The sequence below is a fragment of the Theropithecus gelada genome, chromosome 9 (assembly GCF_003255815.1).
Source record: "Theropithecus gelada isolate Dixy chromosome 9, Tgel_1.0, whole genome shotgun sequence".
In the NCBI taxonomy this organism is placed as follows: domain Eukaryota; kingdom Metazoa; phylum Chordata; class Mammalia; order Primates; family Cercopithecidae; genus Theropithecus; species Theropithecus gelada.
The window spans coordinates 62332598-62350747 of NC_037677.1; the positions used below are offsets into that span (position 1 = coordinate 62332598).

At 52.0% G+C, this 18150-nt stretch overlaps 1 protein-coding gene across 6 annotated transcripts in view; it reads right to left on the reverse strand.

Moving 5' to 3' along the window:
* The window catches only part of CDH23 (cadherin related 23), a 419472-nt gene that overhangs the window by 177612 nt on the left and 223710 nt on the right, over positions 1 to 18150 (reverse strand). For 2 of the 6 annotated variants that reach the window (XM_025397736.1, XM_025397733.1), the window contains one exon: positions 12328 to 12333. The exons of the other annotated variants lie outside the window; for them this stretch is intronic. In XM_025397736.1, coding sequence (XP_025253521.1) covers positions 12328 to 12333 — 6 coding nt within the window. The remainder of the gene's footprint in view (positions 1 to 12327; positions 12334 to 18150) is intronic. 6 annotated transcript variants of the gene reach the window in all.

Genomic DNA, 18150 nt, shown 5'->3' on the forward strand with positions numbered 1-18150 from the left:
GGCATCCCCGGGAAGGAGCTGATTTCTAAACCATGGCCAGAAATGAGAGGAGGAGGCAGAGAAGGGCAAAGGCTTGGGTGTGTGCAGGGGTGACGGGACCCACCAGTCCCACCCTGGGCTTGGGGCTGCAGGTCTCCTTCCTTCCTCGGCTGTACCTTCTGTTGGTCTGATCCATACCATTGAGCAGCAGAAAATAAAAGTCCATAGAATATGTATTCTTTATCCTTCTTTGTCCATGCTTTCACTTAATTCACCCCAATCAGATATGGCAAAGTGGACCTCAGCAGGAGGCAGCCCTCTCCTTCTGCCTTCAACTCAAAGCCAGCTGCTTCTCCCTCCAACCCCTACACTAAGGGGGATGCCAAGTTTCTCTGCCCACTGAGATGCCAGGATACAGAGGGCAGTGGAGGGAGCCTGGCAGAGGACACTGTTTCCATTTCTGACTCCACCTCAACCCCCTGCACCCAACAAGCCCATGTCACATGGTGGGTGGCTCCACCGGCTCTGCCCTGCTGCCTCTTTCCCCTCTGCCCTCCAGGCCTGCCCCGCCACCCATGGCTCCAGGCCTCCGTTTCTCCACTGTGGGAGTAGAGTACCTCTTGGGCCTGCATCAAGGTGAAGGATGTTGCCCTCATTTCAGGCTTTCATCCTCCCGCCTATGTCCCCTCCCCAAGCTCCTCTGTGGCTTGGCCCTTGAGCACCATGGGCCTCCGATCTCCCACATGGGAAGCTTGGATGGGGTGATCCTCTAAGGCCCATTAATGCCCATTAATGTGGTGATCTTTTTTTTTCTTTGAGACAGAGTCTCAATCCATCACCCAGGCTGGAGTGCAGCTGATACAAACTGCTCACTGCAGCCTCAATCTGCTGGGCTCAAGCAACCCTCCCAAGTAGCTGGGACCACATGTGTGCACCACTATGCCCAGTGGATGTTTTTTATTTTTGTAGAGACAGGGTCTCCCTAAGTTGCCCAGGATGGTCTTGAACTCCTGGGCTCAAGCCATCCTCCCGCCTCAGTTTCCCAAAGTGCTGGGATTACAGGTGTGAGCTACTGCACCCAGCCCACTGTGCTCTTCCAACTGCCTTCCATGCCTCCAGCCTGAGCTGTCTCTCCTGCTCCCCTGATTCTCTCTCCTCCCCTCTCTCCTTGCCTTCTCTTGTGACTGCTTTGCTTGTTTCTCTCTTTATCTCACCCTCATTTCTTCTCATCTGCTGGAGATGGAATGCTTGTGTCCCCCTCCCCAAAATTCATGTTGAACTACTAACCCCCAGGGAGGGCAGGGCCTTTGGGAGGTGATTAGGTCATGAGGGCAGAGTCCTCATGAAAGGGATTAGTGCCCTTATAAAAGGGACCCCAGAGCAACTCTTGCCCCCCAGCCACGTGGGGACACAGTGGGAAGATGGCCATCTGTGAACTAGGAAGCAGGTCCTCACCAGACACCACATCTACTGGACCCTTGATCTTGCACTTCCCAGCCTCCAGAACCGAGACAAATAAGTTTGTTGTTTACAAGCCACCCGTCAACGGCGGTTTGTTACAGCAGCCTGTGCAGACTAAGACAGCCTCTCTTCTCTCTCTCCTCTTCCTTTCCTTCTTCTATCCCTCTTCTTTCTCTTTCCTCCCCTTCTTGACCTCTCACCTTCCTCTTTCCAATCTCTCCCTCTCCAACTGCCTCCTTCCCCGTCTTGCCGTGCCTCTCTCCCTTTCCCATCCCTCTCAGACAGCCTCCCCTCCCTTCTCTCCGCAGGTTATCTGCTGAATTCCACACACGCCTGCACAGACGGGATCAATCCGAGGCTGCCTTGCCTTCAGCTTATCTCTGCTCCAAATGATTGATTTTTCCTCTTTAAGGGTAATTTGCTGGTGAATTCCATGTATTGCAAAAACCCTTGTGAAATCTAATTCAATCCGATTGGCAGCTGGCACTTTGGGGGAAGAATACCACAGCGCCATCATTTTCGCCACAGATGTGTGTATTATCTGTCTATAGACGAAGGCATGAGGCAGGCAGGTCCTCCTCACCTGCACGTGCAGACATCCCCCCACTCCCTCTGATCGGCCCTGAAGCCAGCCTCCATTCTCCTGGGAAAAGAATTATAATGTGCGTTGGGTACTTGCATTAAGGCAAATGAGGGGCAGGTGCTTTTGAATGATATTTTCCTAATTTGCAGCCCACTGACCCAGTGTACTATGGGAATCTTATAGTTCCAAAGCCTAGCTACACTTTACCACCTGTCTGTACCCACTCCTGTTCCTGGACACAGACTTTCAACTCCCGGGACCCAGCCAAGCCCATGTCACATGGTTCATAGCTCAGCCTTGCTGTCTCTTTCTCTTCTGTATTCCAGGCCCTGGGCCTCTAGGGACTAGAGCAGTCAGCCCAGAGGGTACTCCCTGAAATAAAGTGGCCTTAGAGGGGCTAGGTAGGAGAGCGAGGCTCCCCTCAATAGTGCCCATGGGTAGGGCCAAAGGGCAAGCTTTATGTGGAAATCGGGGGACACACGGTCCTTTCCAGTTCTGCAGATGGAGCAGCTGCTGCTGCTACAGCCACCTGGACTGGTAATTCATGTGCAAAGGACAGAGGGAACCACAGAGGATTTATGTGGCCTGAGTTCTTAACTCAAGGACACCATGCTCTACCCCACAGCCTCCCACGATCCCAGGGGAGCCAGGCCATGTCCTCTTCTCCCTTCCTCCAGCATGGGCTCTGTTTGGAAGGCACCTGCCCCACTTGGAAAACTCAGCAATCCCTTCCTTGTGGCCCTGTCTTGCAACCCTGGGCAAGCCTCCCAGCCCCGGTGGCCATGTTTCCAACTTCAAGGTCTGCCATTCTGATCAGAATCTGCCAATGTGAACCTCACTGCTCTACCTGGCCTCAACCCCTTTCCACATTCCACTGGCAAACTCTGCACCCGAGTTTTGGCTGGGGTTGGGGCAGGAGGCTAAAGCGGGGTGCAAGTGTTCTCAGAGATGCATGAAGAAGAGTCCAAAATGCAGGGGAAAGGGACGTGTGCACCCAGGTCTGTCCCAAGCCCAGGACTGTCCTGCCTCTCCTTCTGGGGCCCCTTCTGGGAAGAATCACAGGGCCTGAGGGGCAGGGCTGCAGAGAGGGAGTACCTGCTGGCCTCACCAGCCTCCTGGGTCTCCAGCCCTCTGCTTTCTGGCCAGGCCCTCTAGAGGCCTCCAGGCAGGAAGCAGGGAGGGCCAGGGTGCAGAGCTGGGAACTGGCTCTCCCACTTAGCAGCTGCCTGGCTCTGTCTATTTCCCATGCTAAAATGATTTCCCTCTTCCCACAGAGAGAGAAATGTGTGGCCGGGCAAGAAATCTAAATGCCTTATGGAAATCAGGAGGGTACACTGCCACAGCTGCTAATCACACCGCTTTGTATTCCACCGCCTCTCCTCCAACAGTGAGTCTACCTTTCCTTCATGTCTGGGTGGCAGAGAGGGAGCTGAGAAGAGTGGAGGGGACAGGAGAGGAGGAGAGAGGCCTGGCATTGGCCTGCTTTGTGACCTCGTGCAAACTGTTTGCCCTCTCTGGGCTGCCTTTCTACATCAGGGGTCCCACTGTCACAGGAGGCCATGAACTTGGTGTCCTGGAACCCTGGGAGCCAATAAGGAGCAGGTAATTTCATCTCCCTCTCCTTTCTAGTCCTCTTCCAAGGGAGCTGCCCAGCCTTGGGTCCTCTTCCCAGTGAACAAAGACATCACAAATGTCTTCAGGAATAGGTTCTGGGCTGGGACAGGGTGCTGGGCTCCGGGTAGAGGGGTGACCATCCCTGGTGACAGTCCTGTGTGGCACTCAGCTGCCTCAGGCAGGGCTGCTCAGGCCTGCACAGGGCCCTTCCTACTTGACACACTCCCTATCTTTGGGGTGTGGGGCGTGTATGTGTATTGGCCACATTGTTGCTACGGGTGAATGGACCAAGGGATAAAGGCATGAATGAATGAGTTGCATGTGTTTGTTTATCTGCTGTGGATGTGTGAGTGTGAGAAAAAAAAATCAGAAGATAGAGACAGACACAGAGAAGGAAGGATGGTGCTAGGGTTTGAATGTCTCCCCCCAAAATTCACATTGAAACTTAATCATCAATGTGGCAGTATTGAGAGGTGGGGCCTTTAAGAGGTGATTGGATCATGAGGGCTCTGCACCCATGAATGGACTAATCCGTTCATGGATTAGTGGATTAATGAGTTAATGGATGAATGGATTATCCCGGGAGGGGGGCTCGTGGCTTTATAAGAGGAAGAGAGACCTGAGCTACGCAGAGCATGCTCAGCAATCTCACTGTGCGAGATGCCCTGCACCACCCGAGACTCTGCAGAGTCCGCACCAGCAAGAGGGGCCTCACCAGATGCAGCCCCCTGACCTTGGACTTTTCAGCCTCCATAGCTGCAAGAAATAAATTTTGTTTCTTAAGTTACTCAGTTTCAGTTATTCTGTTATAAGCAACACAAAATGGACTAAGACACGTGGGAAGGAGGGTGAGAGACAGAGAGACAGGGAGAGAGGATCAGATTCAAAGACAGACTAACAGAGGGAAAGAGAGGGCATGCAAAGGTGGTGCAGGGTGTTCAGGTGAGGAGCTATACTGAGGTAAAGATGGGACCAGGATGGCCTGGCCGCTGCACAGCAGGGTGATGGCAGATGGTGGCAGCTCCCATCTTTTTATCCATCTAGCCCCTCCCTCAGCCTGCCCTTTTGAGCTTCTGTCACTCCCATTGCTGGAACTCTAAACTGAAGCCTCATCTCAACCCATGCCTTTCCTACAGACCCCACATCTAAGCAGGCTTGACCCCTCGCCAGGTCCCCACCCCCACTGGTGCTCTCTGTCATTGCCCACTGGTACCACCCCCACTCTCCATGTGTCCAGATTAATCAACCTAAAGCACAGCTCTGAGTATATCACTTATGCTCAAGGACTATCTATGGCTGCCAATTGTCTGCTGAATTAGATTGAATCTCACAGCAGCATTCAAGGCCCTCTAACTGGCCTTTCTAGCTGTATAGGAGGGTGCGAATTACGCACTTGCTGATTTAATGACAGTGGAGAGAAGGATGGGGCTATCTTGGTCTAGAAGCCCACCAGTGCTGTTGCTCATGCTACTGCCTCTCACTTCATCCTTTTTGGGGGATGGGTGTGGGAGGGTATTCCATAATTTATAGTTTTTCTTAATTAACATGTTATAAAGTTGACTTTTTTGGTATATAGTTCTATGAATTTTAACACATGCATGGATTCTTGTTACCTATCCCCTCCAACCAGGACACAGAACAGTCCCACCGCCCCCAACACTTCCTTGTCCCAACTCTTTACAGGGACCCCTCTCCCACCCCTAGCCACCTCTGACCTGTTCTCTGTTCCTGTAAGTTTGTCTTTTTGAGAATGTCATGGAATTATGCAGCACAGGGCTTTAGCGAGTGGCTTCTTTTAGCACAATGCCTTTGAGATTCCTCTGATTCTCAATTCCCTTTAGTGATCTATTTATTTAAGCACAGTCTATCCCTGTAGGACTATTTAGCATATCTGAGCGATCCGCAGAGCTAGGGAGGAGACCTCTGGCATCCCTCTAAGAAGGTTGGCCACCTGGTGTGCAAGAGGAGGGCTTTGGAGGCAGGAGGGAGAAGGGGGCTAAGTGGATTAAGAGAAAAAGAAAAATCCTGGTAGGCCTGCTCTGTAAATGCTAGTAGGTTTGGACACTCCCTAATGAGGGCTATCACAACAAGGCAATATGCCAAAAACAGAAATGGACTAAGATACGCTTGCTAATTTGCCACTACTGAAAGACATTAGGGCTGCCTCCAAGTCTTCTGAGTCCTGCCTCTGTTCCTGCACACTCCACTCCCTCCTTTGCCTCAATCTTCCTCCTGTCCTCAGTGCTCCCTCTTGCTCCTCTTCCCCTTCCCTTGGGGGTGGCTCCTCAGTCATCCTCATCTCCCCTAAAGTGAAGCATCAGGGTGTCCTAGGGCTGCCCAGCCCCCACCCTCCTCTCTCCTCTATCCACACCCCTTTCCCAAGTGAACCCAGCTAGACCAGTGGATTTATTTATTCATTCATTTGTTTTAGGTAGAGTTGGGGTCTTGCTCTGTTGCCCAGGCTGGAGTGCAGTGGTATGATCACAGTTCACTGCAGCCTTAATCTCCTGGGCTCAAGCAGTCTTGCTGCCTCAGCTCCCCAGCAGCTAGGATTACAAGTGTGCGCCATCATGCCTAGCTAATTGTTTTTTGTTTTTGTAGAGATGGGGGTCTCACTATGTTGCCCAGGCTGGTCTCCAACTCCTGGGCTCACATGATCCTCCTGCCTTGGCCTCCCAAAGTGCTGGGATTACAGGTGTGGGCCACCGTGCTGGCCACCGGTGGTTTTAAATACAATCTGGGTGTCGGCAACACTTTCATTCCCACCTCCAGCCTGGATCCACGTGGTGGTAGCTGGAGATCTAGAGGCTCCTGAGAGCCAATGGTCGGATTTCTAGAATCTGGGAGAGCCAACAGAGACCACGCCAGTAGCTTGAGATCGGCCATCGAGGAACATTGACACCACAGAGATTACTAAATGCTATGAGGCAGCCCCTTACCGACACCCAGGCCCCAGAGCTGCTCGCTAGGTATCTACCAGCACAGCCCAGGCGCCTTCTTGGCGTCTCCATCTGGATGTCTAACAAGCATGTCAAACGTAACACGCTGAAAGCTAACCTATGCATTCTATCATCCCCTCACCAAATCGACTACTTTCCCGTATCAGGAAGTAAGAACTTCACTTTTCTAACTGCTCAGGCCAAACACCTTGTGCAGTCACTCTTAACTCCCTCCCTCCCCTCCCCGTATTGGCAAATCTCACTGACTCTCCCCTCAAAACAGATCCAGCAGCTGACCACTCCTCAGCCTCCACAGGCCCCGTCTGAATGATAGCAGTCACTCCTAGGAAAGGCCCCTGCCCCTCAGGGTCTATTCACTACCCCCACCCCTGGCGGACACAGCATCCTTTTAAAAATTTTTTTAGGTTCAGTGCAATGGCTCATGCCAGTAATCCCAGCACTTTGGGTGGCCAAGGCAGGATGGTCTCATGAGGTTAGCCAACGTAGTGAGGTCCCATCTCTACAAAAAGTTTAAAAATTAGCTGGGCACAGTGGCATGTGCCGTAGTCCCAGCTACTGGGGAGGCTGAGGTGGAAGGATCACTTGAGCCCAGGAGGTCGAGACTGCAGTGAGCTATAATTACACCACTGCATTGCAGCCTGGGTGACAGAGTGATATGCTGTCTGTCTCAAAATAAAACAAAAAAAAGTTTAAAAAATGGAGATAAAATTCATATAACATAAAAGTCATCATTTTAGCCATTTGATAGTGTATAATTCAGCATTTTTACTACAGTCACTAGGTTGTACAACCACTACTCCCTCTATCTAGTTCCAAAACATTTTCGTCTCCCCCACAAATGAAGCTTTGTTCCCATTAAGCATCCCATTTCTCTCCCCCGGCCCTTGGCAACCCCTAATCTGCTTCCTGTCTCTAGATTTGCCTCTTCTGGACGTTTCCTGCACACAAAATCACCCACCGAGTGGCCTTTTGTATGGCCGCTGCATAGAGGCATCATATTCAGTTTCTCCATTTGGCAGCGGATGGACGGAAGTTGGGTGTCTTCCACCATGCGTCCTCCTGAAACTTCACACCTGTCACATCACTGCCTGCCTGCTCCCCTCAGGTGGCTTCCCATCTCATTCCTGTGAGAGCAAAGCCCTGACCACAGCCCTGGGCCTCTCCAACCTCGTCTCTCAGCCCCTGGGCCTCCTGCTGCAGAGCCACTGCACCTGCCCTTCCCTCTGCCTGAACACTCTTCCGCCAGATATCCAGAGTCTGTGCCCTCTCACTTCATCCAGGCCTGTCAAGGCCTCCTCTGACCATTCTACCCCTCCCAGCTTTCTTTATCCCCTTACCCGGCTTTCTTTTTCTCCATGGCTCTTCTCACCACCTGACATCATATGCATCTGTTTGTTTCTTTGGTCTTCCATCCTTGGAAGCTTAGCTGCCCAAGGGCTGAATTTGGTGTATTCCTGAAGAATCGATGCCAGAACACATCTGACATCCAGTAGGTGTTCAACAAATATTTGTTGAATGAATGAAGGAATGAGCTGATCCCGCCTCCCACTCAACGTGTACATCCCTCAGGGCATCTCTTCCTTGTTCCTGCCTGAGGCCCGTGGCCGCCTGCTATCTGCGTGCTTCGCTAGCCACCAGGCATCTCTTCCCATGCTCTGTGACCTTCCCTAAAACATTTCCTCCCTGAGCCTCGTTTTGCCCATGTGAAAAGAGCAAATATATCATCCATGTGTTGATGCTAGCGCTAGTCAGAACCAGGGAGGGGAAAACGTGCTCTGCACCTTGCAACCTGGGATGTAAACCTATGACAACTTCCATGTTGAAAATTTTATCTCAGGCCGGGTGCGGTGGCTCACGCCTGTAATCTCAACACTTTGGGAGGCTGAGGCAGGCGGATCACTTGAGGTCAGGAGTTCAAGACCAGCCTGGTGGACATGGTGAAACCCCATCTCTACTAAACATACAAAAATGAGCCGGGCGTGGTGATGGGTGCCTGTAATCCCAACTACTCGGGAGGCTGAGGCAGGAAAGTCACTTGAACCAGGAGGTGGAGATTGGAGCGAGCCGAGCTTGTGCCACTGCACTTCAGCATGGGTGACAGAGGGACACTCTGTCTCAAAAAGAAAAAAAAAATTATCTCACTCTCAATTCCTTTGTAATGAATTCCTTTTAACAGATGGAGAAACTGAGGCCTGGAGAGGAAGAAGGGAGGATCTTCCCTAAGCCTGCATGGACAGAGTGAGAGCACAGCTGTAATATCTTGCCTTGCCATGAAATGCCCTGCCTCTCCCTCTGCCCTGCACCCAGCCCCATCCCTGCACCATTCTCCCCTTTCAGGGGACAGAGTTAGTAGGCAAGCAGAGCCCAGCGTGGGCTGGGGAGGAGGCTCCCGCGCTCCTGGTGGCCCACTCTTGCCACAGCTGCCCAGCAGGAATCTGCGGTTCCTGTTACTTATTGATTAGGACATTTCACGGCCCATGATGGTGATGGGTTGAGACACACAGGCACAACTCCCAGCCGAGCTGTGCTTACCGCAGACTTGTTCAAAACAGGGGGAAAACAGGACACACCTGTTACTGTTAGGGGTATGAGGTGGGGTGGCCAATGGGGCAGGCAGAGGGAGCATGGGAGGTTCCAGGGTGAAACTGGGCTCACTGGCACCCACAGCAAAGGGGCACCAGAGAGGGCACAAGCCAGCCAAGAGGTGCCGGGGAGAGGAAGAGGCACGGAGAAGAAAGTTTGCCAGCTCTGCTTCTGATTCCCATGGGGATCTTCAGGAAGCCCCGCAACTGTTTTGAGGGAGCGTGACTCCATGGGTAAAATGATTCTTACTACTTCCCATGGTGCCAGCCCTGCTCAGGAGTGTGGGTGGCGGAGGGTGTGGGGAAGGAGCCTGCCAGGGAGGCATGTGAGAGGGGACCAAGTCCCCAAATCCAACATGAAAGATGAACTCCAGCCGTTAGAGGGGACTCTGGGCTGGGAGCTGCGGGAACTGGCGTGGGGAGGAGGTGAAGGGTGGGCACTGGCACGGCGGCTGCCACACAGGTCTTGCTTCACACCCCCTGCCGGGGTACGGGGCTTGGTGTAAACAGCATGCTAATTAGATTTACGAAGAGATTAAATTAGGAGCTGTCTGAATCATGGCAAAGGACACTCTCTGGTCCCCAGGGAGGCTGGAGCTTAGCCCACTGGGAGGAAGCACGCCATAGGATGCAGCCTGGACAGAAAAATCTTAATAATCATCACCATCACAATAAGATCCTCAGTGAAGGCAAGTGGGGAGAAATTAATGGGAAAAGGCACAATCTGGGCTGTCCGCTCCCTCTAGCTTCTCTTCCAGAATGGCTTTGCTCTGAAGTCAACAGATATTTTCCTGGAGAGACTAAATCTGGGGGGAGGAACTCTAGAATGTGAGCTGAAGCTGTGAGACAACCAAGGCCTTGCAAACGGACCCCTTTGCCTGCTGCCAGGGCAGAGGATGGGGGAACAGAGATGTGGAGAGGTGCTCACCGGGGCCACAGGAATCCCAGGTACCAGGCGTGCCGACATTGCTTTGCGTGAATGCTCAACCCTTGCTACAAAGTCAAAGTCACCAGAGAACCTTTTCAAAATAAGAGCAGCCAGGATAGGCTTCCTGGCTTCCAGCATGGGGCGAGGCAATGAAGACCCCCACTTCTCTGCATGTCTTGCCTTGGTTGCTCCCTGGACAAGGGCCCTCTAACCCCTCTCTGCTTTACTCCATCGATGAAATCACAAGCTGGTGAAAAGTACAGAATGTTGGAGGCAATCCATCCAGTTCCTTTTTCCAGCCAGAACCCAGTTACCTCCTTCATGGAGGAGAAAGAAAGGTCTGGAAAATAGGACAATTGTACATCCGAGAGTGCGACCCTGCATCTGCCCCACGGGATGCTGGCAGCCTGCCCCCTTCTTTCCCTCACCTCTCTTCACTGCTTCTAGAGTTTGGTTTCTACTTCAAGTTGCTTAGGAGATGGAAAAACAGAGGTCCATGCCCTGGGTCACACCAGCAGGTGGGGAGAGTTTAGAGCAGCTGCACCTACTCTCCAGGGTGCCAAGAATGTGCATTGACTGGGTCTCTCCCACCGAGCAGATGCTGGGGTGTAGATTTCTGGGGCTCAGTTGAACAGTGGCCTGGAGGGTCCAGAGCTGGAAAAGGGACCCTCAGCTGAACACGTGACATGGAGCCACGGGTCTTGTCTCCTCCCTGCTCCCACCCTGTCCATCCCCATACTGTGTGCAGCTAAGGATGCCAGCTCTAAGAACTAGCAGACGCCAGCCCTGCAGTAAAGGCCCGAGTTGGGAGCTAGGGTTAGTGCGGTACAGGGACTAAGGGTGAGGTGTTCATCTTTTTGTGCCTGACCCTTCTGAGAGTCTGGCGAAGCCCAGGAACCCCTTCTCAGAATTTTTATTTTCCACAAACTAAAATACAAGGGACCACAAAGTCAACTAATTATTTTGAAATACAGTTATCAAAGTATTTTCAAAGGTTGTTATAATCCTGTATGTGCTTCAGGATGCATTAAACAAGGAGACTTAGCAGCCGGTCTCATACATGCTGTAATTTCAGAGCAGTGATGAGCGTAAACAGTATTTGAGATTTCTGTGACACATGTAATGTGATATGAAAATATCTGAGATGTCTCTCGGGGTCAAAGCCACAGGTAAAGCTAATACCACTGTGGTTTTTTTCTGTATTTGTAATTAAAGGAATGCTGCGATTCACTTAGAAGCTGGTGAAAAGAAAGATGCAGATTTTTCTCTACCCAGGATCATGGATGCCTCAGGTGGTCTGTGGTCCCCCTTCCCTAGGTGGGCTGAGAACTCCTGGACTGAAAGGAAGCCGAAGAGGCCCACAGGAGAAGCCTGCAGCCAGGAACGCGACCTTTGCAGAGCTGCGTGGGGAGGGCCGGGAGGCACTGCAGCCCAGACAAACTGCCTAACAGGACCAAATGTGAAAATAAATTTAAATAAATACAAGGTTGTGGGCTGCTGCTGCCTGACAGGCCTGGAACACATGTGGAATGGAAAATGAGGGCGACGGATAAAAATAAAGACTGAGATGAGCAGGAGAACCAGAACAGTCTCCCCTTCTCACCCCCACCCCCCACACCCCCTCCCCAGCATTCAGGAATATGGCCTTTTCTCCTTGTCATTTGTGTGTGTGTGTGTTTTTTAAAATTTATTTGGTGATGTTTTCTCCATGGGGAGGTGGGTAATTCTTTCTGTTTTTTTTTTCTATGCCCCTCAAACAAATGAACCGTGTCATCTCCTGCCTGAAACGGGAATCAGTTCCTGCCAGATGTGTCCCCGTTCTCTCTGCAGTGCAGGCCCCTGTGCTCAGTGGGACCAAACCTTCAGGAGGTCGCCCAGTGGATTTGAGCCCTGTGACTGAATTCTCAACCCTTGGGTCCCAAGCGACCCCCAGCTGGGGTGCGTCTCATGCCAGCAGAAGCTGGCTTTCTACCCACGTTCATGGGGGGCTCTCACTTCTTTAAGGCCCCACGCAGAGTCGTTTTCCCCATATTGGACGGCTGTAGTCCGATGTGCCCACTCTTGTCTAATGCTGTCGCTTAAGCTCATTTCCTCAGTGGACACTGGGAAGTAAAAATTATCAGAGTTTGGAAAACTGAGATGAGAGAGAACAGGAAGCCAGGTTTGCAAATGGGGAGCCCTGCAGCACATGCAAGAAGCGCAAGGCTTAGAGTTCAAGACCAAGTTCTGAGACCAGTTAGCTGCGTGACCTTGCGCAAGCCGCTTAAGTCCTCTGAGCCTTGACTTCTTCCTCTATGGAAAGGACAGGGGATAATAATACTAATTATTATTATTATAGCTAATGTCTAAAGTATGCTTTTTCTTTTCTTTTGGAGACAGGTTCTCTCTGTGTCACTCAGGCTAGAATGCAGTGGTGCAATCATAGCTCATTACAGCCTCAACCTTCTGGGCTGAAGCAATCCTCCTGCCTCAGCCTCCCAAGTAGCTGGGACTACAGGTGTGTGCCACCATACCCCACTTCAAGAGTACTTTTTATGGGTTAGGCACTGTTCTAAATACAGATATGAACCCATTTAATCCTGATAGCCACTGTGTGAGGTACAGTGGCTATTGTCTCTACTTTACAGATAAGAAAATGGCATCAAAGGATAAATAAGCCCCTAAGGTCACACAGATCAAAAGTAGGAAAGCCGAGTGGCACCCAGGCTGTCTGGCTGGTTCATTTTATTTCTAACCACTCCAACTGCCTCTCTCTTCCTTCCCTGAAAAGGGATGCTGCAGGGGGTATCAAATACACAAATACGTGGCAGGCCGGGCTTGGGGACAGAGAGGAGGCCCAGAGAGGCGCCCAAGTCCCTCTGCTTGAAGTGGGAGCTGGGTTTGCCGGAGCCAAGTCCGTGGAGCTGGCTCAGGGAGAGGAGGATGGGCCGGCGGCAGGGTCAGTGGACAGGGGGAAGCCCTGGGCGGCACCTTCCCCTTCCCACCCACGTCCTCTTGGATGAAGAGAACGTTAGGATTTGTAGAATCTTAAAGACTGACTGGCCCAATTCATGGTTTTCCAGAGGCAGACACTGAGGCACGGTGTGGGGACGAGGCTTGCCTGGAATCGCACCTGAGTGCGGAAGAAGAACTCGCTGAGAACCTGGCTTGGGCGCTCTCTGCCACCTTCTCATGGCAGTCGGGGTAGGTCTGGTAGTGGAAGGCTGAGGTCAGAGTTCAGAATCCCGGGCTGATTTGAAATCACAGAGTCTCAGTCACAAAGGTTGAAGGGGCCAACTCAGCATCCTGGGAAGAGTTCCAAAGAGCAGTTCCTATTGGACCTTTAGGGTTCTATGATCAGGGAACTGGGGGTTCTCCGGCTTTCTGCAAACACCTTAAGAGGAAAATGGCTAAACTGCTAAACCGTCAGACACTGGAATGCGTGGTCACGGGAGTGGGGAGCGTCTCCCATGTAGGAGACTTCACTCCATTTCACTGCTTCCACCCTGCACATTTCAACACAGCCATCAGAGGGCTCCTTGAGAAAGGCGACTCAGACCACATGAGCTCCCTGGCTTCCCGGGGCTCCCAGTAACAGAAAAATGCCTTCCTGTGCCTGACAAGGCCCTGCCTGACCCTGATGAGGCTGCAGCCTGGCCTCCTGACACCCCCATCCTCTTGAGCTCTGTCCTGGACATCCACAAGAGCCTCTTTCCTGCTCCTTGAAAATGCCAGGCCATTTACCTTTTGGGGATCTCTGCCCTTGTAGGGGAACGTCTGCTGCCGGAATGTTCTGCCTCCACAGCTCTGCATGGCTGCACCCTCCATGCCACTTAACCTCAGCTCCAACAGCACCTTTCTGAAGGCCTTCTGGGACCAGAGTCAGAAATCGCCCTATCCCGTCCCATCACTCACTCACCCTGTTTATAGAGTTCTGAACACCCACTTCTACTGCAATTCCATCTCCCCACTGAAAAGAAATATAAGCTTTGGGAGGGCAGGGGCTACGTCTTCAGCTCAATCCCCCCAGGACCTAGCACAGTGGCAGGCACATAGTTGGTGCACATAACACTTGTTGCTTGAATCAATAACTAACCCCCCACCTGCGTAAGTTTCAGCATAGTCCCTCAGGAAGGTCAGGGGTTCCACAAATTAATGAGGCCCGAAGGCCTTTCTGAAATATTCCAATTCCCAGAAGCAGGCAGAATCTGGCAGCCGAGGCCTCTCTGGGGTGGGTAAGAGAGTGGTGTTCCAATCCCTACCCCAATCCCTCTCCTCTGCACAATATATTCTCAAGGATAGCAGCAAATGTGTTCTGAGAAGCTGCGGGTTAAGAGTGAGGCAGAGGAAAGCGAATCAAACGCTCCCAGCTCTGGAGAAGGAAGGCAGGATGTCCGCAAATGGTATTTCTCCTGACAGTGGATGACAGGAACTGTCAGTTTTTAGCTATCTGGGTCAGCAGGGAGGGGTCGTGCATAATGAAACAACTGTTTAAGAACAATACCCCTTGCTGGGATTCGTAAGGCAACCAGAGGTGTGGATGGTCTCTGAGCCACCCTGCCTCGTCCCTTGCCCCCTTCTGCTAGTCTGACCCTTGGGGGTGGGGGGGATGCCACACAGAGGTAATCCACTGGCGCCTAAGTGGAGGAATGTTTTTTAGAACAACTGAACAGAAAATTGCAACCCGCGCAACAAACTGTCCCCGTGCAGAAGGGAAAACAGGACTGCCAGTGGCTGACTCAGCTTCCAGGCACGTTAATGAGGTGAGGCTGGGGAGGGCTGCAGGCAAGGCCAGGAGAGGAAAAGTTGACCCAAGGAGAGAAAATACGAAGAATATGTTGGGGGCAAGGGCGGCACAGGGGTTTAAGGATATACATCGTAGGACTCCAGGTGGGTGAGTGGGTTGCCGATTCACCGTGGCTCCCCAGAACACCGAGGAAGACATGAGAAAACGCCCAGCCGCTGAGTGCAGGGGAATGAGGCTGCCACAACCTCTAATTTGAAACTCAGAGATGAGCTCCCCACACCAAGGCTGACTTCTGGTGCTTCTGCCTTTCAGATTTTTTTTTTTTTTTTTTTTTTTTTTCTGATTTGCATCACAACCAGCTATTTGCATCTCAACTGTCACAAGGTACAAATGGGTTGTTGCTGGTTTCAGCCCACCCCGTCCTTTCCTTCCCTGGTTTTCTATAGCCAGGCAAAGGAGAAGAAATTACTCAGTGAGACTTGACAATGTGAATGGAGTCCTTGGGAGACAGAAAGGACTGCTTGCAAGCACCTTTGTTGTTGTGAATGGTCTGGCAGAGCCTGAGATTCAGTGAGAGACTGAGCAGAATCTTCGATCTGGTAGCAACAGTGAATTCGATTAGCGTCCTCATTAGGAGCGACTGCCACAAAGTTCCTCTGGAGAAGTTACACTGCTTCCTCCTTCCCTTTCTGTTTTGCATCAGCTCCCTCCACTGCCCCGCAGTGGATTTCTGAGGTCATCCTCGCTACACAAACTCAGCCAGACCCGGTTTGGAAAAAGCTCTGGGCCATCTCCCTGATACTTGGGCATTTAACCGTGCATCAACTCAACCACTGCTCATTTCTGGAGTGCCCCCCACATTCCAGGCAGAGCATGGGGGCCTGGATTACACTGGTGAGTCAAACCAGGCATGCCCTGCCCCCGTGCACCATTTAGTGCAATCAGGAGTTAGATTTAATGGGATCCTCACCCTAATCACGGGCAGTGCGAGAGTCACTTGGCTCCACAGAGCCTGGGACAGAGGGTTGTGACTGCTCTGCCGGCTCCCTTCCCTCCAGAGAATTTGCTCAATGAACACGTTTTCCTGCCACGCCAAGCAAATCCAGAGTCACCTTCAACCCAGACACAAATCCCAACAGATGTATTTTTTCCTCAGAAATGGACTGGCAAGAAACAACACTTTTCTAAAAATCTTTTCTCTAACAGTTGCCTGATTTCTCTTTGTGGTTCCCTGATTTTTCTGATTCTGGACACTCAGGCAATGTTCAACTGCTTTTGCAGTTCTTCTTTTGCTCCTGTTGACAATGTGGCTACATGCTCCATGAGGTGCCTGGGCCTGATCCTCCGTCATGGTGAGGCCTCCCTATACCTGAGACTGGTCCTCCGCAGCATTCACCCGGCCAGCTCTGGATTCCTCCAGAGAAGGACGTGAGACACACGGGAGCAGGGCAGGGGCCGAAAGCAACTCATCTCTCCCTCTTATTGAGGAATGGGCCCGGTGCCACATGCGGGATGGTTTGGGGGCCACCCCACCCGGAGGCTGGAAGATGGCCAAGGTGACCTCAGGGTTGGGTGGCCTGGGCTCCTGGGCTGCCTCTCCTCATTGGCTCTGTCTCTGCAACTCACTGTGCCCTGGAGAAGAGGAGGCCAGGCTTGCATTTACAGAGACACTGACCAGCTCCCTTGGGAAAACAGCCATGGAGAGCAGGGAATGGTCCCTGGTGGCATTGGGTGCCCTGACCGCAGTGGGTATGCCAATGGCTGAGCCTGGGTGGGGGGCAGTCACTAGAGGCGGGTTGGACCCAGATACCCCTGAGCATTCCTGCAGACATTTCAGAAAGCGCTTCTAGCAAAGGGAGCCTGAGACAAAACCGGAGGTGTCAGGGTTACATTGCCCTCAACCAGCTGGGGTGAGAAGGCCTGGGGGGTTCCAGCCTTATAGCTGGCAGTGCTCGCTGGACCCAGTCCTGGTCAGGAGCTACAGCTCCTCAATGATGACAGCGGCTAATGTTTGTGAGACAGGTGCTGTGCCGCGCCCTGTACATGCCTCCTCCTCTGTGGCAGAGACAACTACTTGGCACCTTCCCCATGCTTCCTGGCCTGCTGGTGGCGAGGTGGAGGCACATAACTAGTTCTGGCCAATAGTCATTGGGTAGAAGTCGCAGAGCCACTTCTGGGATGAAGCACAGAAGAGCTGGTGCTTAGGTCTCCAGCTGCCTTTTCCATGCTGCAGGGACCGAGGGACCTGCAGATTGTGCCCGTCAGCGACTACATGGGGTGGGCTTTCCCTGCCCACCTGTGCTGGCCTCTCATCCGCATGAGAAATCAACCTTTATGTGGGGCTAACTCGTTACTGCAATATAAGCTGATGGATACATTCTCTTTCTTTTCTATTCCTTTTTAAACAAATGGACAAAGTGAGGCTCATTACTTTACCTGAGGTCACACAGCTAGTACATGGCAAGGCCAGGCTGAAACACAGGCCCTATCTGACTCCAGAGCTTGTGCCGCCCCCACACAAGCTGCCTTCCCTTGCTGGGTTGCCTCCAAGATCAAGCCTCAATTCCTTGGCTGGGGTCCTGGCCTGCCTCCCCACTGCACATATCCTTGCTTGCCTGGATTATGGCCTGCTCTGGCCAGCCGACCTTCCTGTGTGTCCCTGGGAGCAGCCCTAGGCCCTTCTCACCATAGAGCCTCTCCTGATCCTCCCAGCCCCTACTGCCCCTTCTCCAGCTGACTCCTCCCTGCCTGTGGTCACTGGACCTGGACCCCACGCTGGTATCCATATTTCTCTTCTCTTGGGCATTATGGTTCTCCTGAAACCACAGATGGGACTTTCTTCTGAGCATCTCATTCATACAGTCATCTCCAAAAGGAGGTGCCTGCCCTAAAGGGGAATACAAAGTGATCCATTAGGGTGTGAGAACATATTAGAACTTGTTTTAATACCTGTTTTTTCCACCTTTTAAAACTGCTACATTAAAAAATATGTTTTTTGGGTTTTTTTTGAGACAGGGTCACCTAGGATGGAGTGCAGTGGCGCGATCTCTACTCATTGCAACCTCTGCCTCCCAGGTTCAAGCAATTCTCATGCCTCAGCCTCCTGAGTACCTGGGATTACAGGAGCACACTATCATGCCTGGCTAATTTTTGTATTTTTAGTGAGGTGGGGTTTCACCACGTTGCCCAGGCTGGTCTTGAACTCCTCGTCTCAAGCGATCCACCTGCCTCGGCCTCCCAAAGTGCTGGGAATACAGGTGTGAGCCACTGTGCCTGGCTTTAAAATATATTTTAAAATCTACATACTGTATTTGTAT